Source organism: Juglans microcarpa x Juglans regia, chromosome 5S (assembly GCF_004785595.1).
Source record: "Juglans microcarpa x Juglans regia isolate MS1-56 chromosome 5S, Jm3101_v1.0, whole genome shotgun sequence".
Taxonomy (NCBI): Eukaryota; Viridiplantae; Streptophyta; class Magnoliopsida; order Fagales; family Juglandaceae; genus Juglans; species Juglans microcarpa x Juglans regia.
In genome coordinates this window covers 28,677,226-28,702,142 of record NC_054603.1, presented here as the reverse complement: position 1 = coordinate 28,702,142, position 24,917 = coordinate 28,677,226, and the positions used below count along the sequence as shown (strand labels likewise).

The 24,917-nt window shown below is 36.5% G+C and overlaps 2 protein-coding genes across 2 annotated transcripts; one reads left to right on the top strand and one right to left on the bottom strand.

Annotated features, from left to right (window-relative positions):
- The first annotated feature begins 18,577 nt into the window (after nucleotides 1-18,577).
- LOC121266969 (kinesin-like protein KIN-10B) lies at nucleotides 18,578-22,706 on the top strand. The gene is made up of 13 exons (XM_041170842.1): nucleotides 18,578-18,969; nucleotides 19,117-19,285; nucleotides 19,654-20,047; nucleotides 20,151-20,356; nucleotides 20,462-20,772; nucleotides 20,852-20,915; nucleotides 21,303-21,390; nucleotides 21,481-21,779; nucleotides 21,871-21,917; nucleotides 22,034-22,055; nucleotides 22,151-22,213; nucleotides 22,310-22,348; nucleotides 22,466-22,706. Exons 1-13 carry the CDS (start codon nucleotides 18,800-18,802, stop codon nucleotides 22,571-22,573), a joined length of 1,980 nt encoding a protein of 659 aa, XP_041026776.1. The 5' UTR covers nucleotides 18,578-18,799; the 3' UTR covers nucleotides 22,574-22,706.
- A 709-nt stretch (nucleotides 22,707-23,415) lies between these two features.
- On the bottom strand, nucleotides 23,416-24,586 carry LOC121266982 (metallothionein-like protein 2). The gene is made up of 3 exons (XM_041170861.1): nucleotides 24,408-24,586; nucleotides 23,885-23,965; nucleotides 23,416-23,798 (listed from the first exon to the last, which is right to left on the bottom strand). Exons 1-3 carry the CDS (start codon nucleotides 24,470-24,472, stop codon nucleotides 23,705-23,707), a joined length of 240 nt encoding a protein of 79 aa, XP_041026795.1. The 5' UTR covers nucleotides 24,473-24,586; the 3' UTR covers nucleotides 23,416-23,704.
- Nucleotides 24,587-24,917: the final 331 nt, after the last annotated feature.

Below are 24,917 nucleotides of genomic sequence, written 5' to 3'. Positions count from 1 at the left end.
ATACGTGCATTGATATTATTGGCCTCATTGCCAAATAGTTGGGAAGCCGTGAGAATGGCTGTCAGTAATTCTGCTGGTAAATCAAAGTTGAAATATGATGATATTCATGATTTGATTTTGGTTAAGGAGGTGCACATGAAGGATTCAAGCGAGACATCGGGTTCGAATTCAGCACTGAATGTTGATTTTCAGGGGAGATCATATGACACGAACTCAAACAGAGGCAGATCAAAATCAAAGAATAGGAGCAAGAGCAAGTCAAGGCCTGGGCAGCAGGCAACTTGCTAGAATTGTGGCAAAGCTAGTCACACAAAGAAGAACTATAGAAATTCTAAGAAGACGGAGAATAATAGTGCTAATATGGTAACTGAAGAAGTACAGGATGCACTATTACTTGCAGTTCATGGTCTAGTTGAAGACTGGATACTGGATTCAGGTACTTTCTTGCACACATCTTCTCATCGGGAGATAATGCAAAACTATGTTGTAAGTGATTTTGGAAAGGTGTACCTGACTGATAGAGAAGCGTTGAACGTGGTGGGAATGAGAGACATTGATATTGCACTCCCTAACAATAACAAATGAACATTGCAGAAGGTCAGACACATTCCTAAATTGAAGAAGAACCTCGAACCTCATCTTTGTTGGGCAACTCGATGATTGTGATCATTCAATAGTGTTCTAAAATAACGCCTGGAAGGTCACTAAATGGGTATTGATACTGGCTCGGGGTAAGAAAAATCGTACTCTCTATATGACTACTAGTTTGAACAATATTGTTGTTACTACCGTTGCAGAGAGCACAACAGATTTGTGACAGTGTAGGCTTGGCCATATGAGTCAGAAGGGCATGAAAGAACTACTGTCTAAAGGCAAGCTACCAGAACTAAAGTTAGTTGATCTCAATATGTGTGAGAGTTGCATTATGAGGAAACAAAAGAAGATCAGTTTCTTGTAAAGTGGCGGAACACTGAAAATAGGAAAGCTAGATCTTGTGAACACAGACATGTGGGAATATTCTCCAGTGGCATCTCTTGGAGGTTCTAGGTACTATGTCATGTTCATTGACGATCACAACAGAAATGTATGGGTTTATTTTCTGAAACATAAATCTGATGTGTTTACTGTATTCAAAATTTAAAAGACCATGGTTGAGACAAAGATAGACTTAAAGCTGAAATGCTTGAGGTCTGAAAATGGTGATGAGTACATTGATGGAGGGTTCAATGAGTACTATGCAGCTCTGGGTATCAGAATGGAGAAGACCATTCCTGAGAGACCACAGCAAAATGGAGCTGTTGAACGCATGAACAGAACTATAAATAAGCGTGCTACAAGCATGAGATTGCACACTGGATTATCACCTACTTTCTGGATAGAAGCAATCAGCACTTCCGTTTACTTAATAAACAGAGGACAATCAATTCCAATGGATTGTGGACTGCTTGAGGACGCTTGGAGCGAGAAGGAGATCAAATTTTCTCATCTTGAAAATTTTGGTTGTCTTTCTTTTGTTCTTGTTGATTCTAATGCTCATAGTAAACTTGAGACTAAGTTAAAAAAATGTTATTTCATTAGCTATGAATACGAGGCTTTTGGCTATTGTTTCTGGGATGATCAAGGTCGGAAGATTATAAGGAGCAAGAATGTGATATTCAATGAGAAGATTATGTATAATGACAAGTCCAATACAGTTGTTAAAACAGCTCCTCAGGAGTCCGAGTTCGTGAGTTTGGATGACCTACCAGAGGTCACAGTGCAATGCAGAGATGTGAGTGACGGGGAGAGTGGGTTCGGTGCACCCATTCTTATTATTCCACAGTCAAATCCAAAGTCTTCTACTCCTGCAACTACAGTTCACAGGTCAATTAGGACTATTCATCCCCCATAATGTTTCACACCTACTTTGAATTACATTCTGTTGATAGATGGTGGAGAACTGCAGAATTATGAAAAAACTTTGCAAGATGAAAATTCTAGCAAGTGGGAGCTGGCCATGATGGATGAGATGAATTCCTTATTAGGGAATCAGACATAGGAGTTAACAGAACTTCCATTAGGGAAGAAGGCTTTGCACAACAAGTGGGTGTACCGGGTGAAGACTGAGCATGATGGCAGTAATAGGTACAAGGCCAGGAAAACAACATTGGGAAGCTGTGAAGTGGATTCTGAGGTACCTAAAAGGCTTCTCAGAAAAGTGCTTGTGTTTCTTAGGAGAGAGCTTAGAGGTGCAGGGCTATGTTGATGCTGATTTAGCTGGAGATACTGATAGCAAAAAGAGTACCATTGGGTTTGTTCACACTCTGGGTGGTACTGCAATGTCATGGGATTCTAATTTTCAGAAAATAGTTTTTTTGTCTACTACAGAAGTTAAGTATATTGCAGTGTTAGAAGCTGCAAAGGAAATGATTTAGCTATAAGGTTTCTTGGAGGAATTGGGTAAAAAGAATCAGAAGGGCACTCTCTACAACGATAGTTAGAGTATCATATTCCTTGCCAAGAATCTAGTATTTCATTCCAGGACCAAGCACATTCAGATCAAGTATCACTTTATACGATCATTACTAAATGATAGACAATTGTTACTTGAGAAAATTTGTGGAAGTAAGAACCCTACTAATATGTTGACAAAGGGTGCTATACTTGAAAAATTGAAGTTGTGCGCAACTTCAGTTGGTCTTCTAGCATGAAGACAAGGGCAGTGAGTTGCAGAGGTGGAGGATATCATATTTGAGACAGAGAGCGATACAATGGGTGTACTAGTCTCCAAGTGGGAGAATTGTTACGTACTGTAGAGTCTGGTCCACACTACTCGAGCGGAGTCTTTAGCCGCTCGTGGAGACAAGTCAGAGAGTTCGCTCGAGAGCCGCTCGACACATGGTTCAAGCAGTTGATAGGAACTAGGTTCGCTCAATGCGCACTCGACACGCCGCTCGAGCGAACATTGCTATTATTGAAATTTTAGAGTTTTCCGGTTTACAATATAAATATCATGTGTTCTGTTATACGGTGGTACATTGAGTGTACAGTAGTCGCCCAACATTGTATTGCGATTCCTCAAGTAATAAAAATCCTTTGCAGCTCCCATGGACGTAGGTAATTTGCCGAACTACGTAAATCTTGTGTCGTGTGATTGTTTGATTGCTCTTTTCGCATTTACTTTCAATCTTTTATCATCGTTTTTCACAACACTTACTTTGGTGGGTCTTAAAACATGACAAAGTTTAGAAGAAATTTTTTTGTTTCTTAATTTAAGAAAAAATATATATTTTGTTTTGAAATTACGCATGAAAAACTTAAACATTCTAACAAAAGCCAAGTTACAAGGATTAATGTTTTAGAACTAGTAATATTACATATAGTTTTAGGATGTGCAAATTTAGTGGAAAAAAATGAGAACCACTATAAAAGTTCTATATGTGAGAAGGGTTGTAAATAAACAGTACAATTTGACTATCCACTCGAGATTAGCTCAATCAAAATTAAATTTGACTCGATTCATTATTAAATGAGGAGTTATTGAACACAAAATTATAATCGATTATTAAAAGATATACCTTGTAAAAAACTCATCTAGACTCGTATAAATTTGAATAAAATGAAACTTTATATTTATTTAATTTTTTTGTAGTATTACCTTTATATGTTTTATGAGAATATTGAAAGAGATTAGGGCAAATCATATTTCTAATACCAAACATGCTTCTTGAATCCTTATTCATCTAATTGTTGATATATTTATATACAAATTTTATAGAGATATTAGCAAAAAGTGAAAGTTTATCTTTCAATATTTTTAGATAAAGTTATAAAATACAACATAAATAATCTTTTTCTTCTAAATGAATCAGCTCGTAAACAAGCACAAATTCCTCGAATATAAAACAAGATATTCATGAACGTAAAATCTAACTTGATGAAAAGTTTGAGCTCAACATGTGTTTGAATAAAAATTAAACAAACATAATTTGACCACCCTCTATTCACTCAAGCTTGACTCATTTACACCTTTGCATGTAGATCCTATATGTGTCTCACTTTTTCAAAACAACTGTGCGGAGGTCGCAAATGATTGTTAAACAAAAAATGCTATCTATACTTGCAATTTCACTTATATATTCTTACATGCTAATGAGTAAGCTACTGAAAATGGTAAAAATATTGATAAATGGGGTTGCCATTTGCATATAATATTGTGCGTAAAATTATCCTTACGTGCAATACTATATTCGCCAGTGGCACAATAATATATCTAATTTTGAAATATAAACATAAACACACAGCATTATTACATGACTAAAGGACTGGGGAAAGTCTCTCTCTTGGGTTTCTAAGGTGAGATGATAGTTTGCTAGCAGCAAGTTGTCTCCTTGGAGGAATCTAGTGGAGTTTCCAGTGTTACAATTCGAATGGAGGATGATTTATTATTGTTATGTGGTAATTTGTCTCTAACAGAAAAGGAGAAAAAGGGTATTGAGATATATGTGGGCGATGTTGAAGACACAATTCTGCATGGTAAATGTTGTTTGATTGGTAAGTGATTGTTGAGATGCTATTCGATCTTAAGGCCTTTTGTACAACTATGTTGAAGATCTGGAAGGTGTATGGGACTATAAGTATTTCAGATTTTTGTTATAACATGTTTATTATGGAATTTCAGTCCTTAAGTGGTTTAATAAAAGTTAAGAAAGGTTGTCCATGGATGTCTAATAGAAATGTGGGAATGCTCAAAGACTTTGATGGTTTCACATCTATAAGGAGATGAAGTTTGATAAGGAATTTTTTTGGATGCAAATTTACAATCATTCCTTGGGTAGTATGAATAAACTGGTAGGAGAAAAGGTAGGATCTGATCTTGATTCTTTGCCAATTGTTGATGTTGATGAAAATGGTATTGGTTGGGGTAAGTACTTACGAGTCAGAGTGTTGCTTGATCTTCAATAATAATTAATTTGTTAGAGAAGAAAACAGACAACAAATGGATTGTGACTGAGGCAGCTTTTGCTGTTGGTGGAGAAACCATTGATGGCAGTTTCTAACTTGCACAAGTTCAAGGACAAGTAACTACTGAAGTTCAAAATTTGAAATATAGCAATCAAGATATAATTGTCAAAACAGCTAATGCTGTGGAAAAAAAGTTAAATTTCTCCCCTATTTTGTGTGAGTCTTCTTCTAGAGTCATAGGAGATAGAGGTAAGGAATGAATATGTTTGGGTGGAAAGATTAATGAATGCCCTTATCATGAGTCTGTTGTAAAACATGTAATGGATCTTTCAGAGTCAATTCTCAATCTGGATGGTGAATGTACTTTGCAAGTGGAAATGCCACCAGGTCTCGAAATGGGACAATCTTTCTCATAGACTTGTGGAGAGCCTACTATGAGTAAGGGAGAGATGATTACACAAACCTGGAAAAGACAAGCACGATTGAGTTCTGATACTAAAACAATTGATAAACAGGATTCTAATTGTCAGAAATGAAAGATAGTAGGGCTTGAGATTGATAAGTTCAATGCATATGGGGACATAATTCAAATTGGGAAACTGAGAAAGAAAGCAAAATCGGCGAAGTCTAATTGCCAACCCTACTTAACATTATAAATATCCTAAGCTGAAACTTTCAAGGGCTCGAGACACCTTGAACAGTCCATGATCTTCATTAATTGGTAAAGGAATATCGTCTTGACATTCTATTTCTTATGGAAACTAAATTTCAAAAGAGTAGAATGGTGCAGTTGCTAAGATAGTTTGGTTTTGATAATGTTTTGTCTGTTGATGGTATAGGTAATAAACGAGGACTAGTTTTATTCTGGAAGGCTAAGATAGATTTAGAAATCAAGAACTATTCTTTCAATCAAATCAATGCCCAAGTTTCTAACTCTAGTACTAGAAATTGTTGGAAACTAACAGGTTTTTATGGTTATCCGAAAGTTATTCAACTTGATGAAGGTTGGAATTTGTTGAAAAACCTAAAGCATGTTTCTCCACTCCCATGGTTGTATTTGGGTAATTTCAACAAGATTTTATGTCAATATGAGAAGTATGGATTGCATGGGGATCTCCTTTGTAAATGGCTAGGTTTCAACAGGTTTTGGATGTCTGTGAGCTTAGCAATCTTGACTTTAAAGGGCCTAGATATACATGGAGTAATAATAGAAAAGATGGCAACTTCACTAAGAAGAGATTGGATAGAGTGACTACTAATAGGAATTGGATTGAGAAATACCCAAAGGTAGAAAATATTGTTTTACTAGCAAGAAGTTGTTATCATTATTTTACTAGCAAGATTGTTTAACTAGCAAGAAGTTCTTATCATTCAGCAAGTTCAACAAAGTTTGATGGAATGTTGGGCACAATTGAGAAATTGAAAAGTTGACACTGGTATTATAGTGAGGAAGGCCATTCAAGAAAAACCAGAACTCTTAGCTCATCAATATCATGACATTGGAGAGGCTCTGGATGTGGATGAAATGAAACAGATTAAAAAAGATATTGCAAATATATTAGAAAGTGAAGATTTAGTGTAGAAACCAAAAGGCTAAGCAACAATGGTTAAAACATGGGGGGATCAAAACTCAAAGTATTTCTATCAATGTGCTAATCAAAGAAGAAAGGTGAATTTTCTTGCATATGTGAATGATGTAAAGGGCCATGGTTATCACAACCAGAGGGATATAGGTATGGCTTTTATGTATCATTTCCAATCTTTTTATATTTTTTCACCTCCAACAAGTATTAATGATATATTATAGGGATTTCATAAAAGAATACCTATGGCTATTAATGCTTTGTTTGATGAAAGTTACACGGCAAAAGAAGTTTGACGTGCACTCTTTCAAATGGATCTTTTGAAATCTCGTGGCTCAAATGGTTTTTCAACAAGACATATTGGCATTTTGTTGGAGATCAGGTGTGCAAGGCTATTATTGACCTTCTTGATATCCAAGACTCGTGGGAGGACATCAATGAAACATTTTTATGACTGATTCCAAAGAAGAAAAAAAACCTTATGAAGGTGACTAACCATTGGTCTATTAGCTTATGTAATGTGTTATATAAGATTTGTTATTAAAAAGTAATAATAGGCTTAAACCAATCATGCCTCATGTTACAAGTTAGTATCAAAGTGCCTTTGTGGTTGGTAGACTAATTTATGATAATATCTTAGTGGCATATGAAACACTTCATTCTATGTCTACTAAGATTAAAATAAGAGATGGTAATATAGCATTGAAGTTGGATATGAGTAAAGTATATAATCGTATAGAGTGGCCTTTTATTGCAGCTATTTTATAGAAGATGGGTTTTAATTATAAATGGATCACCAGTGTTATGATGTGTCTCTAATCAGTTCCATATTCTATTTTGGTGAATGGGATTCCAAGTCAAAGGTTTTTTCCTTCAAGAGGGCTTAGACAAGGGGATCCACTTTCCCCTTAATTTTTTTATAATTTGTGCTAAAGTGTTAAGCTATTCATTACTAAAGCAAAACAACAAGGTACTACAAGTGGTGTTCCACCTGGGAGGAATGGATTTAGAATTAATCATCTTTTCTTTGTTGATGATAACTTGATTTTCTGCAAACATCTATGAAGGACTGGTGGTGTATGAAACAAATAATGCATAATTATGAGGCAGCCTCAGGACAGATGTTGAATAAAGACAAAACAACAATCTTCTTTAGTAAAAATACTATAAAAGAAACTCAGCAGTACCTACTTAGTGTTATTGGTGTAAAGGTTGTTCATTGTTATAAGAAGTATTTGAGTCTTCTAGTCAAGGTTGATAGAGCTAAGATTAGAACTTTTAAATACATTCTAGATAGAGTATGGCAGCGGATTAGTAACTAGAAATTAAAATTACTCTCACAAGCTGGTACGGAGGTGCTTATCAAAGTAGTGTTACAAGCAATTCATACATATAGCATGAGTATTTTTAAACTTCCAAAAGGTCGATGCAAGATATAACTAAGATGATGCAAAAATTTTGGTGGGGTCATCAACAGAATGAGAGAAAACTTCAGTGAATAAAGTGATCAAAACTGAGCAAATCAAAAGGGTTGGGTGGTTTGGGTTTTAGAGATTTGAGTGCTTTAATAAGGCTCTTCTTGCTAAGCAAGGTTAGAGACTACAATAGAATCCTACTTCGCTAGTATCGAAAGTCATGCAAACAAAATACTATAGACCAGGGAATTTTCTAATATCAAAACTCGGGTATCAACCTTCATATGCTTATAGAAGTATTCAGGGGGCTAAGATGTTACTAAAATAGGGTATGATATGGAGAATAGGCAATGGCAGTAAGGTCTTTATCTGCAAAGATCGATGGATTCCCAAACCTATGACATATGCAGTTCAAACTCCACTTACTGCACTTCCTAGTTCAACAAAGGTACAAGCTTTGATAGATTTTGATAATTGGGGATGGAATACGTATTTGGTGAGGGCCATTTTACTGATTCAGATGCTGCAGCTATATTGCAAATCCCTCTTAGTATGTTGAATAGTGAAGACAAGCAGATATGACAATATACTAAGTGTGGCACTTTTTCTGTGAAAATACTCATCATCTACAAAAGATGTTGATAGATAGGGATATTGGTGAAACTTCTCAGAATCGTAATCGAGATATTTTTTGGAAGAAACTAGAGTCTGAATATACTTATGGTGGTTAAAGTATTTATTTGGAAGGCTTGTCGCAAAGGTCTTCCTACAAGAGCAAATATATTAGTGAAGAAAGTGATTTTTTCATATCTTTATTCCATTTGTGGTCTGGCTAGGAAGATGTTGTCTATACTCTTTGAAATTGTGTTGTCTGGGGTGTTTGGAGTGTTTGTTGTTGAAAAGTGCAGAAGCTAAGTGACTGTGAAGGATTTTCTTTCTCTTATGCATCTGTGTTCTATCCTTGATCAGAATGAATTTGTTGAGGTGGCGATTATTATGAGGAAGATATGGCTTAGGAGAAAGGTTGTATCTATGAAGATTAGTTCCTTCATCCGAAAATACTGGTTCTCCAAGCAATGAATCAATCGCAAGAATATCATACTACTAAAATAGAGATGTTACTGCACAATAATATAGGATCACCTGAGCAACATGTATGGTCACCACCTAAGAGTACTTGGGTCAAGGGAAACTGGGATGTAGCTGTTGATCAAGAACAAACTAGGATTGGTATTGGAGTTGTGATTAGAAATTATCAAGGTTATGTTTTGGCAACTATGCGAGCACCTATAGATTTTTGTCCAAATTCTATTGCAATAAAAGCTCGGAGTGCACTTACTGCATGCTTGTTTTGTATAGATTTAGGTTTGTCTGATGTAATTCTTGAAGGGGATGCTAAAGTTGTTGTTGATGTTGTTAAATACTCGTAGAAAAATTTTAGTAAGTACGGGCATCTAGTGGAGGAAATCAAGCTTGTCATACATGGTTATGATACTTGGCAGATTCACTATGTAAGAAGGGACTCTAATCAAGTTGCACATCTTTTAGCAAAGGATGCATTGATCAATAATTATGTCTGTATTGATATGGAAGATGTTCCTATCTGCTTAAGATCACATAGTTAGGAACAAATTCCATATCAACACATAACAATGCATCTTTTGCTAGCAAATGTGCCATTTGACTGAGTTCTCTCTTGACATATTAAGTCTGCCAAGCAATTGGACCTTGTATGAATAGCTTATTTCCTTCACAAGATGCCCATATTTAGTAAAATTCTCCCAAGACTTATTAACAACATCAACTACTATTTTAGCATCCCCTTTTAGAATCACATTAGTCAATCCAAATATCTACAAAACAAACAAGCAGTCAATGCTGCCCTAGCTTCTGCTGAAATGGGATTTGCACAGAAATCTACAGGTGCTCTCCTAGCTACCAAAACTTCCCTAGTGAATTTCTGATCACAACCTCAATACCCATCCGAGTGTGTTCTTTCTCAACAGCTACATCCCAATTAGCCTTGACCCATGGACTTACAAGAGGTGACCAAACATGTTGGTCATATGTTCTTAAACTGTTGTGTTGCACCACCTCTACTTTGGCAATCTGAAACTCTTGTAATTGGTCCATTGTTTGTTCAACAAGTACAGAAGGATGAAGAATGAAGTTTTCATATATAACTACATTTCTCCTAATCCAAATCTTTCTCGTAATAACTATTATCTTAGCAAATTCTTATTGATCAATGGTATTACTTATATGCTCCATAAGAGACAAAAAGTCCATCTCCCAGCCACCCATCTTTTGAATTTCTCGACAGCCAAAACTCCAAACATCATCAACGGCAACACAATTTCATAAAGCATGAACCACATCTTCTGGACCTCAAATGGGACAGAGGTTAGAGTCAAGCACTTTCTTTATCACTAAATTTTCTCTTGTTGGTAAACCATTGTGAAATGCTTTCCAAATAAAAACCTTAACCACCATTGGAGTAGGTAGATTCCATGGTTTCTTCCAAAAAAATATCTCGATTATGTCTGTTAGAAGTTTCACCAGAATTTCTGTCTAGCAGCATTTTTTGTAAGTGATAAGCACTCTTCACAGAGAAAGTGCCAAAATGAGTATACAACTAAATTTGCTTATCTTCACTGTTCAGCATACTAAGGCCCCGTTTGGTTACACAAGAAATTTATAGTATGACATATGCATTAAGTGAAGATGGGAAATGCAATAGGTGGAATCTCAATTGTATAAGTCAAAGGTTTAAGAATCAATCTATCCTTCCATATAGAGATTGTAGTACCATTACCTATTCTCAGTATCATACCTTCTTGTAGTAACACTTTAGCACCTTGAATTGATCTCCAAGCATATGAAGATTGATACCCCAGTCTAGAATTCAGAAACTCTCCATGTCTGTAGTACTTTGTCTGCATAACTTTAGCTACAAGTAAATTAGGATTCTAATATAGTCTCAAGCCTTGCTTAGTAAGTAGGCCTGGTTAAGACACTCCAAATTCCTAAACAAAAATGTTGTGGACAACCGGGTTCGCGTCCTCACCGCGGCCTCGCATCCGACGTGGCAAAAAACCAAAACGACTTCGTCTTCGTTTTGGGTCTTCAAAGGGGTCCTCACCTCCATCCCATTTCATTTCCCGCAAAACACACTTCACTTCTCCCCCACGCTTCCATCTTCTCTGAATTGTTGTCTTCCTCTGAATCACTGTCTTCTTCTTCTTCTCCAAGCTGCTAACAGACCTCTCTTCTCTTCTCACCCCAAAACGAACTCCATGATTACCTTTCATCTTCTCCGAATCGCTCTCTCTTCTTCTTCTCAATCCCTATATTTCTTCTTCTCCAAGCCGCAAACTGACTTCTCTTCTCTTCTCCGAATCGCTCTGTCTTCTTCTTCACCAGAAAGTAGATTTCTTCTTCTCCAAGCCGCAAACAGACTTCTCTTCTCTTATCCGACACAAACCATGGGCTTAGTGTTTCGGGGCCTTCCTCTCCATCACATTCATCGATCTTTCTCCATGAAGCCACAGAACCACACCCACGAAGCCACTGGTCTGAAATCCCCTTCCCACAAAGTCCCGATGCCCTAACTCTAACCCTTTCAAAGTTCATAACTTTAAACACACTCCATACTCGAACTGCTACCAGCGACACAGTCGCGAGAGTGAACAGAGGAGCTAACACAGTGTTTGGCTCCCAGGTAAGGTTCCTTTTTCCAATTTTGATATCTACAATATTATATTGTAGTTCTGCTTTTTTTTATTTGGGAGTTTCTCAGATTTGGTATTGTATTGTGACTTTTTCAGATTTTGTGACTCGTAGTTTCCTAATTTATTTGAAGTTTTTGTTTAGCGGCAATACAGCTTATATGGTTTCTGAATTTCGTGAATATGGATATTCTGGAAGTGGTTGTTGGGGATTGGTTGTGTTGTTTTTAATTTAATTTTATAATTAAAGGTTGATGGTGTTATTGTTGTGTTGGTTTATAGTTTCATCATTTGTGATATATTTTATATCAAGTTTCTATATTAGCTTGACTCAGAAATTAGGTTGATTGTGTTGGTTTATGAATTTTATGGGTATGGATATTCTGGAAGTAGTTGTTGGAGATTGGTGGTGTTGTTTTTAAATTAATATTATAAGTAGAGGTTGATGGTGTTATTGATGCTATTATTGTCACTATTATTGTCACTATCATGCGAATTAAAAATAACATTGATGCATTTCTATGTCACAACCAATCTATGTTCGTGCACAAATGTTTGTGTTTCTATTATTTTTGTATATGCACCATGATCAAACCATTAATAGCGATGAGTTAAATATAGAAATTGTATATTATATTTAGATGAGAATGTGTGTACTCTGCAGATTTAATTACATGTGACTCTTCTGAATTATTGTATCTTTTCAGATATTGCATACCTATGGCCAGAGTGTCTACCCACAAGTTTCAATCTGATGCAATTCATCAGAATTAGTCATGAACCCAATTTAATCCATGTAGTTTTTTGAATTTCGCATGCAACAATTTATAAAACATCATGTTAGAATATCATCATCATCATCATCAATGTCTTCTTCATCGTTTGCAAAACGTACTTTGGGACAAGCACACTACTTCTGTAAGGTCGATGCCATATTGAGATATTCAAGTACTACAAGAAATCCAGGACGACCCTTCTTAGGGTGTCCAAATTACAATAAAGAGGTAACTACATTATTTATACATCTATCATTTGTAAATTATAGTGATGAATATGTTGTACATCTAATATTTTTGTTATATGTATAAAATGATTAGGGATTACCATACTGTAAATTTTTCAAGTGGGCAGATAGTAATGAAGAGATTAAGTTCCATCTTCAAGAATGAAACGATGAATTGTTAAGGAAGGAGAATGAGCTCAAGAAGATGCTGGACGAGGTGGAAAAGATGAAGACTTAGCTCCATAAAAGAGTGGATGAAATTGAGAAGAGAGAGCTGGTGGTATCCAATAGAGAGAATGTGCTTCTGGAACAAGAAACTGAAATGAGGTGTCGACGCATACTACTAAAAGTGTCCTGGACTTTTTTATTTGTGGTTGCATGTTACTTGATAGTATCTAAGTAATTGCTCTAGTGTTAGTACCTAAGTATTGGACTTTGTACTTGATGTAAATATATTAAGTTCAACATTGCATACTGTGTTATGCTTATTGGGTTGATCATGGGTATGGATATGATAAACTTTTACTTTTGTTTTATTTCTTAGATAGAGGATGTAATGAAGAGAAACGTTGCAGCTTGTATTTTACACAATTTAATGAAGATAAACGTTGCAGCTTGTATTTGTATGCTTGACTAGTGAATTGTTTTAAAGGAGTGCACGCTTGCATATTGAAACTTCATAGTCCAGATGTGTTCATGCTATATTAGGTTCAGGAAACTATTAGGCAGTTTTTAGACTACACACTTCCAGACAATTAGTGATTCTTTCTATTACTAGAAAATTAGTATTACTAGAAGCAATTCTTTCTAGGGAATGTCCCCGATTCAATTTGCTTCATACAACTATATATAGAATTGGGTCCAGAAAAATTCATCTATTCTTGTAATATCATACTGGATTAATGGGCACATTTTTTTGAAGAAAAAATGGTCTTTTCATGTAGTGAAAGCCGCATTAAATAGGAAGTCCTACTGGGTTCTGCAATTCAATCTTCCTGAAGAGAGGTCATTCAGTTCTTAATATTATATTAAGTGTCATATAATACAAAATGTCCATGCAACCATAAAATTCATCCATGATCTGTCCACGTAACCATAAAATTCATCCATAATCTCAATATGTAAACAAACTGTCCACGCAACCATAAAATTCATCCGTTATCAGAATGTCCCAATAACCAAATGAATGTAAAAATATCCTAATACCAACAAATGGTGTCATAATGCTCTTTAAGACACATAGATATATTTAATCATATCATTGCATCGGTTTTGATCCATACAACCCAAAATCCATCGGTTGTGATCCATCCAACCCAAAATGCATCTGTAAATAATAAAACGTATATATTAATGTAGAGTCATTATAACCAGGGACATTAAAATAAATAAAAAAATTAAAAAAAAAAAAAACTACATGCATGCTGGATGCATGGCACCAAAAAACTGCATGTTTAACACACTCCCATCTGGATGTTTAACACCAAAAAAACGTGTACATGCATGCATGTAGAAAGCTAATTCTTGTAGAAACGTGTACATAGATATACACTCGACAAAACATGCATGCAGCACTTGGGACTTTTGCATTTTTTATACACATAGATATACATGCATGCATAAGATAATTCTTGTAGAAAGTTGGGACTTTTGCACTTACACTTTCTTGACTTTAAATTACTGTTCCTTAGATCTGGGTTCCACTAATGTCAAAAGCTGTGCTTTCTGGAATGGCCTGGTCAGAAATACTTGTCAAAACCCAGCCAAAGTACAATATTTTAATAATGTGTATGTACTTATAAATATACCTGCACATGTCCAGCATTGGCCAGTTCAATCTCTGAATGGCCAAATAAAGAGCTATGTGTGCTCGATATGGGTGTATCACCTCCGTCTCCCTAATAATGAAATAACAAATTGAAAAATTGTCATATTTGCTTTTGTAAAATATAAAAGAAAATATCATATTAAAAAGATGCACCTCTTTGCATTTCCTCTTTCCGGATGCTTTTTTCGCTTTCGCTTTAACTTTTCGCATATATTTCTCCATCCTGGATGCTCTCCTTGGAGATAGGGGTCTGTCTTTCCCATGTACAATATTTGGACTACGTACTTGCCCAGAACCACCGACAATAGTTGTGCCCCCTGCTGATATTGGAACATTGGAACCCATTTGGGTGAAGGATGGGGGTTCTTGGTTGGCACGATACAACTCAATCATTGCATATAACTTAGCTTTCGCATCCTGAGTATGCTCGTTCGAACCTGCTGCAAGAGTAATCATCTGATAGCAGATATTCAACATCTCTGAATATCTATTAGTATCTGCCCGTTGTTCCCCCGCATCATAACTATTGTGGATCAACGTGTATCGTCGTTTGATATCCTTCCTCCATCAATCTAAAACATAACTATCTGGAAAAATTTAATCTCGTTACATCTGAATACGGCCAAAATGTGCCTACACAATATCTCCCTCATCTGGAATAATCCACAAGAACACTTTGCAGTTAAATCTTCTTCACTAAAGTCCACAGAATATATAACCAGCTTAGTGAACTCTACCAAATGAACTTCATCTTTTAGAAGATAAGTCTTCATTGCACCATCACTCTAATGTAACTTTGGATTCATATCGATCATGCCGGTAATTTGTTGTTGTACTTCCTTGAATTTCGAATTTGTGTACAAACCTTGAAACCTCTTCTTAATTGGAGATCTAGATATGCAGGGGGTTGTGACACTAAATGAGTGGAAGTTCACGGCATTTTCATTCTCAATATTTTTTTTCAATGCATTATCAAATTGGTCGACAAACTCTTTTAAGTTCATCTTAGCATTAACATATCTGTCAAAAAACGCCTTCATGCTCTCACTCCGCTGCGTTGTACTCATTCCAGCCCAAAAGTAGTATTTCAAGAATGCCGGAACCCAATACTTACGATCAGTGTATAAACTTTGTAACTAGGTATTTTCATGCAAATTGTACGTGGTAATTAAATCAACCCAACTTGTCTCAAACTCATCAACACTTTGGCTGTCATACACACATTTTATCAATACATTTTTCATCCCAGTTTTGTAGGAACCATAGGAACTAAGTTTTTTTGGCACTTTCTTTAGTATATGCCACAGATAGAGCCTATGTCGGGTATTTGAGAAAACAATACCAATTGCATTTTTCATCGCTCTATCTTGGTCAGTGATAATAGCTTTAGGAGCTATACCATACATACACTGCAACCAAGTCTGGAATAACCACACAAAGGTCTTTGTATCCTCACTGGAAATCAAACCTGCTCCCAAAAGAATTGACTGCCCATGGTAGTTTACACCAACAAATGGTGCTAACAGCATCCTTTTTCAGACATGTGGTGTCAAATGTGACCACATCACCGAAATATTGGTAGGCTACTCTACTACAGGAGTCTGCCCAAAGACATTCTTTAACCTCTCGTCATCATCTAAATCCATCAATACAAAAAACCCAAGATTTTTGTACTGCATCCTACAAAAATACTCTCGTAGTGCACCAACACCACCTGTGCCAAGTCATAGATGCCTTGCCTTATCAATGTAATTACGACAATCCTTTTTTCAAAAACGAAAGGTTCTCGAACCCGCCCACACCAACAACAAGAGATCCAAAGCTCTTGTTCATTCGGACACCAGCCATATCATTTGTATCTAGAACTCTTTTTACGGCATCATTCACTTCTCTATTACACCGATAGAACCGAGATTTCTTTGGACTAAGGCTGTGGTTATGGATGTTATGAACCGTAGTCAACCGAAGTTTTCCATCAGATTTTAGGGCATTAATCTTTGCCTTACATTCTGTCTTTCCTGTTGGACGTGGGTTGGCAACATTGAAAGTTCTATTACGAGCCTTCCTACCACGAGCACAAGCAAGAGTGACATACTTAATAGTTTCATCTTCTTCCCTCTCAGTCCTTTTTGTCATCACCCCAAACCCACACTTCTTACCATACTCCTTATAATAACTCACTAAATCTTCAAGAGAATTAAACTTGATCCCTTTTTTTGGCTCCTCAATAATATGATCACCATCAATTTCAACATTCTGAGATGTCCCGGCACGTGGGTCATTGGATTGCTGCAGATTTGAAAAATCCTTATTAATTTCTTCAACTGTAGAGGATGTACATGGCGCTTGAGTTTCCACACTACCAGGTCTATTAGAATCTGACCCAACTAGTATACATGTAGTGGAGCTTGTATTGATTGGCAATATTGGAGGTTCTATGTTATGTGAAAATGGGTAACCAGCATTTGACATAAATCCCGATGACCACCCAGGCACTTGTCCATTTGAGTTACATGGTGTTAGCGTAAATGGATGTTCTTTCCCATTTCCCATGCTGAGAGGCAACCAAACGCAAATCCTGGAAATTAGGAAAGAACAATACTTAAGTGTATGGAATAAGATTGATGTGCACAAAATGAGTTGTAGTGTAAGATTTACCACTATCTATGAAGACAATAGAAGCCATCACCTCTTATTCTATGAAAAATGGACATATATTTCTCAAAAATTAAAATTTGTACCTACTTCTATTTGGAAGCATACAAACATGTACATATTTGATTAGATATTAAAGACTTTGATGTAAGATTTAAAGCAGAAACTTTTTTTTTTTTTTTTTTTGTTTATTATCCAAGACAAACATCAAACCCCAACAGAATATATTATGCCTTGAGTGGGAAGATAAGTCTAATAAAGAATATACCTAATTGCACCATTACCTCATTCATGATAAAGATGAAGAAAATCTTTGTAAAATTTCTTCCCTACTATCCAAAACTATTGGTTCCCTACAAAAACAGTTGCTTCTTGTTTTGTGGTCCAAATTCATTAAACATTATTTGTTAGAATATGAAGATGAAGTGGCTACTGATATTTCCCCAATTACTAACCTATTTGCTCTAATAATTAGTTGAATTACTTACAGCATAGATACATATATATTATATTTTTTTTAATATAATTTCTTCTTATAGGGACTTTAGTAATTTTTGTTTCAGATGTGCAAACGTAAGTGCACAAACAAACCATAATAAAGAAAAGTAAATGAAAATCTGAAATAAAATTGCTACCTTCAAAGCCAACAATTTTGCTAAACTTCTTGAATTTGTGAACAATGTACAATCTCTATGCAAACTGACAGCAAACAAACGTGAAAACTGGAAGAGAAACTCTCCTCTCACTGGGACAAATGAAAATTTCAATTCAATGTAGAGTCATTTGTGAGATTTTAGCAGATCTAGCTACTGAATCTAGCTACTTCAGATGATAATATACCTGTCGATCAGTCACTCTCTCCCCCACAATGATGAACGCGACCACTCGCTCTCTCACCCACGACGACGACAACGACTCAGAGCCAACGGACTATCCCACGACAACAACAACTACTCAGAGCTAACGAACTGTCCCACAACGGCGACCGCAACAACTGACGGAAATGGAAGCTCTCGCACGAACGACCCAGCCACTGACCACCTGGAAAAGAGGAGCTCGGGATGGGGAGAGGCAACGAAAATGGAGAGGAGACTCATTTCCATTTCCATTTCCCGCTTTCTTCACATGTTTTTTTTTAATAATTAAAAAAATTGATGTGACATGCCACGTCAGGCAGGGCCACGGCGGGGGCTCAACCCCGGTTGCCCTAGAAGAACGGATTCCTAAAAGAAAATGATTTCTCTACAACATTTTGTACAACACATTATACAACAATATGTTAAATGATGAGTATTTTTGTAAAATATCTTATAAAAATAATATAATTTTATAAAAATATCCTTTATTTAACATATTGTTATACAATATATTATACAAAATATTGTGAGAATATCATTACCCAACTTATCATCGAATCACTCAAATTCAAAACGCAAACTCATAAAGTGTTAAAACGGTTCGGGTGTCCCAACTCCCAAGCACCAACGGTCAAATATCTTGCCCCTATCTTTCAAAACAAAATCAAAGCAGTCCCAAACGGTCGAATATCACCTCTCTCTCTCTCTCTCTCTCTCTCTCTCTCTCTCTTTCCATCATCAGAGACCTTACCGAATAATCTTCTACCCTAGTCTCCGTCAAAGACCATGAACCCCAACGCGATCTCCAAGGTCAGAGTTATTGTGAGGGTGCGCCCCTTTCTCCCTCACGAAATCGACGACAAGAACGGTGACCGGACACCATGTGTTTCAGTTCTTGATCAAGATTCCGATTCCGGTGAAGAAGTTTCCGTTTATCTGAAAGATAAAGAAACCAGGTGAATACCTCTTTGCTTCTCACTTACAATCTGTGAAGAAATTTTTTGTGGGTTTTGTTGTTTGAATTTGACTAGGAAAATCTTTTTTCGTTTTTGGCCTTTGATTTTAACTCTGGGCTAATGGGGTTTTTTCATTTATGGGTGTAGCCGAAACGAGTGCTACCGGTTGGACTCTTTCTTTGGCCAAGAGGACAACAATCTAGGTCGGATCTTCTGCAAAGAAGTGAGCCCGTTGATTCCGGGTATTTTCCATGGCTGCAACGCTACGGTGTTTGCCTATGGGGCTACCGGGAGTGGGAAGACCTACACGATGCAGGTTTGACAAAGCAAAAAGAAATTAACCTTCTCGCTATCTTGTGTTTGGGTACTAGAAAAACCCAGGGAAAGAAATAGAAAGAAAATAAACTTTGAAAGTAGAAGCAATTCTTCAAGTTAGTTTTCTTCCAGATAGCATTCCTTGCATTGTGGTTACCATGTTTTTCATGATTAACCAGGGTCTTCTGGTTTCCGTATAGATCCAGAAAGAACCTATGGAAAGAAACTAAAGAAAACGAACTTTGAGAACTTTGAAATTTGGAATTAAAGCTACGGCTTGTATTTTAGTGAAAAAAAAAAAAAAAAAAATCCTTTCAGTAGGGGGATTCTGCTTTTTATGAATTACTCAGAACATGGTTAATGTTGCAGGGCACTGATGAGCAGCCAGGACTAATGCCGCTGGCCATGTCTACAATTCTCTCATTGTGCCAAAGCACAGGAAACACGGCAGAGATTTCATATTACGAGGTCTATATGGACCGATGTTATGATCTTTTAGAGCTCAAAGCCAAGGAAATAGTGATCTTGGATGATAAAGATGGGCACATTCATCTACGGGGACTATCTCGGGTCCCTGTAAAGTCGATGTCCGAGTTCTCTGAGGCGCTTTGTTGTGGGATTGAGAGGCGGAAAGTAGCGCACACGGGTCTCAACGATGTCTCTAGTAGGAGCCATGGGGTGCTTGTGATTTCTGTTTCCACTCCTTCCGGCGATGGCTCTGGTGCTACTGTTATCGGAAAGCTGAACCTCATAGACCTAGCAGGTTGCTTCCACACATTTTACTTTCATGTCTGATTGTGTATGTGTGTGGTTGTGAATGTGAATCTGATCTTTCCCATTTTGATTTGTATGCATTATTTAACCAGGTAATGAAGATAATAGAAGGACATGCAATGACGGGATTCGCCTCCAAGAGAGTGGGAAGATCAACCAGTCCTTGTTCGCATTATCGAATGTGATTTTTGCACTGAACAATAACAAACCCCGAGTGCCCTACAGAGAAAGCAAGTTGACCCGTATATTACAGGACTCTCTTGGAGGAACAAGCTCTGCTTTAATGGTTGCTTGCCTTGTATGTTCTTTGACGTTGGCTTTTGTTTTTCTACCTTCCAATCCTTCACCTGCCAGTTTTTATTTGTACGAGAATTTCAAGGAAGCCTCTTTTCTTTGATAACAGAATCCGGGAGAGTACCAGGAATCTGTCCATACTGTCAGTTTGGCTGCTCGGTCGCGGCACATCTCTAATTTTGTTTCCTCAGCTCATAAGCTAGAGACCCCAAGGGACAAAGTCGACATGGAGGCCAAACTGCGTGCTTGGCTTGAATCTAAAGGCAAGACAAAGAGTGCACAACGAATTGGAGCATTCAATTCTCCTTTTATGGGCAAAACTCCCAGTTCTATGAGCTCTGTTAAGAAACCCAGTATCCATCACAGCTCTGTGAAAGCAAAGGCTACTACGAACCAAGGTCCTTGTAAGGCAAAACAAAGGTATGAATAATTTATTGAACCTTTCACAGTACACGCAGAAATAATACCCCCATTGCCTAATTGCTCAATATATGTGTAGGTTTATTCCGGTGCCTTTCACAAATTTATTCAATGATGAAGGTCAAGTTGATGCTTGCTTGGAGGTAAGAATTTGAACTTGTATAAAAGAAGTGTTGTACAGCATCATCACCACTAGAAACAGAACCAAAACAGACCATATTGTCATTGGTAACAAAAAGCGCAAAATTCAAAAAGAAAATATAGTGGCACTCAAGGTCATCAAGACTGATTTTTGTGATTGACTTGTGTCTATTATTAGAATTTGAAGATTCCAAATAATGTCTGCATAGTATGAAATATTATTGTTTATAATTTAGAATGAAAACAGGTTTATAGCTCCAGCTGACAATAAGACAAGATTCTGCTGTAACTCATCTTGTTTAAGATTTCCTGTATGATAAATATCTAGAACAGAAAAGGACTTAGAAATTTTCCAACCTTCATGCATATTAATCCTTGTTCCATTGCAGAGTGGTGTGATTGCTGCTATGCCAAACACAGAAGTGATTGAGGCTGCTGCTGATGGAATTGTGGCCAATTCAAAAATGTTTTTGCCTGGTATGTCGCAAATTGTACTATTTGGAACATTTTACCCAACTCAAATATAAAGGAGGCATTTTAATGCTTGAAATTTTTGCCTCTGAATAGATGAACCTTTGGACAAAGAGGATAATATTGCAACCATGCATTCTTCTGCCAATTGTGTTGGTTCATCCCCAGCTAAAGTGAAGAGAGATGTATTTAAGAGATCCAGAACAGTTCTTTCCCCCATAGACACCAACGTAAATCTAAAACATCTTGAGGGGCTCTCATCCACGGATCAATCATACCCAGTTTTATTGGAGCCAATTACTCCCAAAAGAGCTTTCATTGGGACATCTGCGAACAAGTTGCAAACAACTTCCACTCCACTTGATAAATTCAGTACATGGAGCTGCAATTTGAAGGTAGATTTGGACAAAAAAAACTTAGAACATACTGCGCTTCTATTTTGGATCTTCCAACTTTGATTCTTATTACTGTAAATTTTGTGCACAGAGCTCTCTTATTCAAGAGTATATTGCTTTCTTAAATACGGCCAGCAAGTAAGTTTTTTTTTTTTTTTTTTTTATTCATCTCTATTTTCCATTTCTCAACTACGTGAATTATATATTCCTTTAGGCAATTGGGCTGATCTGTGAATTGCCTTCTATCATTGCAGAGAGGAGCTACTTGGATTAAAGGTATATTTTAGCCAATTAATAGCCACAATGCAGCGTAGTAATCTGATATATTTTTGTTTTTTAACCCTCTTCCTCTTCAATATCATCCAATCCAGGGGATTGGAGAGAAAATGGCAGAATACATATCTGAACTCAGAGAAACAAGCCCATTAAAATCTGTAAGACAATCTACTAAGCTTTTGGGAAAGAAATGCAAACTCCCTTGATTATGTCTAGTAATACTGAAGTGTATTATTATATCTGTCCTTTTGCAGTTGAGTGATTTGGAGAAGATAGGCCTTTCATCCAAGCAGGTACACTACATCTTGATGTAAATTTTGAGAATTGAGTGACAAAATTTTGGTTACCAAAAGGGTAAATTTCATACTAACTTTACATTATATAATACTTGAAATAAAAACTTTTTGTAGGTTCACAACTTGTTCAGCAGAGCTACAAGAGGAATATTTGATAGAGCAGATGATGATTCAACACCCAGTTGTTCAGAGCAATTGCAAGTTGGTTCTCCTCGTTTCTAGATGATGATTGAGGTCATTGAATGTCAATGTCATTTCGAATATGTTGTTTATGCAGTAGTTGGCTCAGTTGTCTTATATTACCTCATGCGAACGAACAACTATATTCATTTAATGAAAATTATATTTCATTTAATCAAAATACTAACATTACTTTGTATAAATCACACCCGCAAAATAAGCCTTCTTTTAGAATATCACTGGCTTCAAGATCTAAAATTCAGATTTATAAATTCAGATTTAAAGTTCAACATCTCACAAGTGTAAATAATCTTTTAAAATTATATCCCTAATAAAAAGTCAAGAATTTAATCAATTTCGTAAAAAATACTTCCGAAAGTATGGGAATACAAGATCAGGATGGCATCGAAAGACCCCCCCCCCCCCCCCCCTTAAGAGATTCCCGGACATGAAAAAAAAAAAATGTAAAAATCATTTCTCGTAATGACAAACAAGCTTTAAGGATTTTTCATAACATCATTAATCGTTGGTGTGCAGGTCATTTTCTCCACCCACCATAATAATGAGTAAAATACTATTCAAATAATAGTATTCATTATTTTAATTTTTATTTTTTTTTATCATTTAAATAATTAAAAATTATTTATTATATTTTACTTATATAAATTTATAATTTAATATCACATTATAAAATAATATGATATAACATAAATAATTAAAAATTATTTATTATATTTCATTTATATACAAATCATTTAATAAAACGGATGGGGAGGCTTGACTTTGCAGTACCCATGTCCCATCGCCGATATTTTTCAAAGTTTATCCAATATATACTTTCTTTTACTTGTACAATCGATAAATCTAACAGAGAAACCAGAAGCTGAGAAAAGGAGGGTTTCATTCGCTTCTCAAAAGCTCTCTCAACTCCTTCCCACATATACCAAAGCAGAGACAGACTCTCTCCATCATACATCACTTACTGCTATCATACAAAAGTAAGAAAGCAAACACCCATGCAAACCTTAAACTAGAAAGATTTGCAGAAAGACAGCCATGGCTACGTTATTTTAATAAAAGACTCGACACGCATATATCTATCTATTTTATATGCTCACTATTTATTAGTTTTCAAATACAAGGCCATCTCTGCTTTAAAGGCTAAGATCTATCTCATTTACAATTGCAAGGGTCACAGGTGCAGTTGGATCCGCACTTGCAGCCACCATTCTCAGCTCCCACGACCATCTCAGAACCCTCATAGTGTCTGCATAATTCATGATGATCACACGCTAAACATTAGTGTTTTGTCCGAAATAACAATGATTTGGAGATTTCAAATAATATACATACGTCTTCTGGGGAGCAACACCAACGATAAGGGTCTCGGTGGTCGTGCTCTCCAAGTAGCTCAGGTCAGGGTACATCTTGCATCTGCAGCAGCAGCAGCAGCAAAATTAAAAATCCACAAACCCATAAATTCATACATGTTCAGGAAAGAAATATGTTAAAAAAAAAACTAGATTTGTTCTCAAAACAGTCATGAGATATGGGAAAGAAATTTGGCATAATGAAGGTGAGAAACATATAATCATTTCTTGGTTCCTTTTGCATATTGCATGCAAGCGCCCATCAGACCATTCATCTCCAAAAGTTTTATTTTTTCCTTTATGATTTAAAAAAGAGGAAGATCAACGTTGAACAAGCTCTCTGATCCAAAAGGAACTGAGAGACTCATGAGGAATATGTACAACTTCCAACCTAGATCTTACCGAACAAGAACCCATCATGAACATGCGAAGTGATCAATTTTCAAACACAACAAAATAGGCATCAACGTTTGAGACAAAAATGCCTAGGAAATACAGAAGGTTACCCTCCACAGCCAGAGCCGCACTTGCAGCCAGAGCCGCAGCCACAGTTTCCTCCGCAGCACGACATTTTCTTCTGTATTTTTCAGAAAAGAGAAAGCAGAACCAAAGATTGATACAACCGAGGGAAAGTAATAAAGATGATCAACTTGAAGTTGGGTAGGCAGAACGAGTTTGAGGGGAAGACCCATGACCTCAATTTATAACGAGGTCGTGTGGAATATCCACCGTCCACATGTTGAGATCGTAGTTCGTGGTTATCCATGCGTATAGCTCCAAACCTTTCTTTCACTCGCCATGCTCCACGTATCCGTCGCTTTCATCTCTCGTCTTTCCTGTCGTATACACACGGACAAGACGCAGTAGATATTTCTAGGGTGTTCTACAAGCGTACGTTCTCTCTAGTCTTGTCCACCATCCGCTGCCTGTGGATCACTAATCTCACTTAGGGAACATAATTCCATTTTTTTTTTAAGATGCGATTTAAATAGTAAGTTAAAATGGGAAAAAATTGG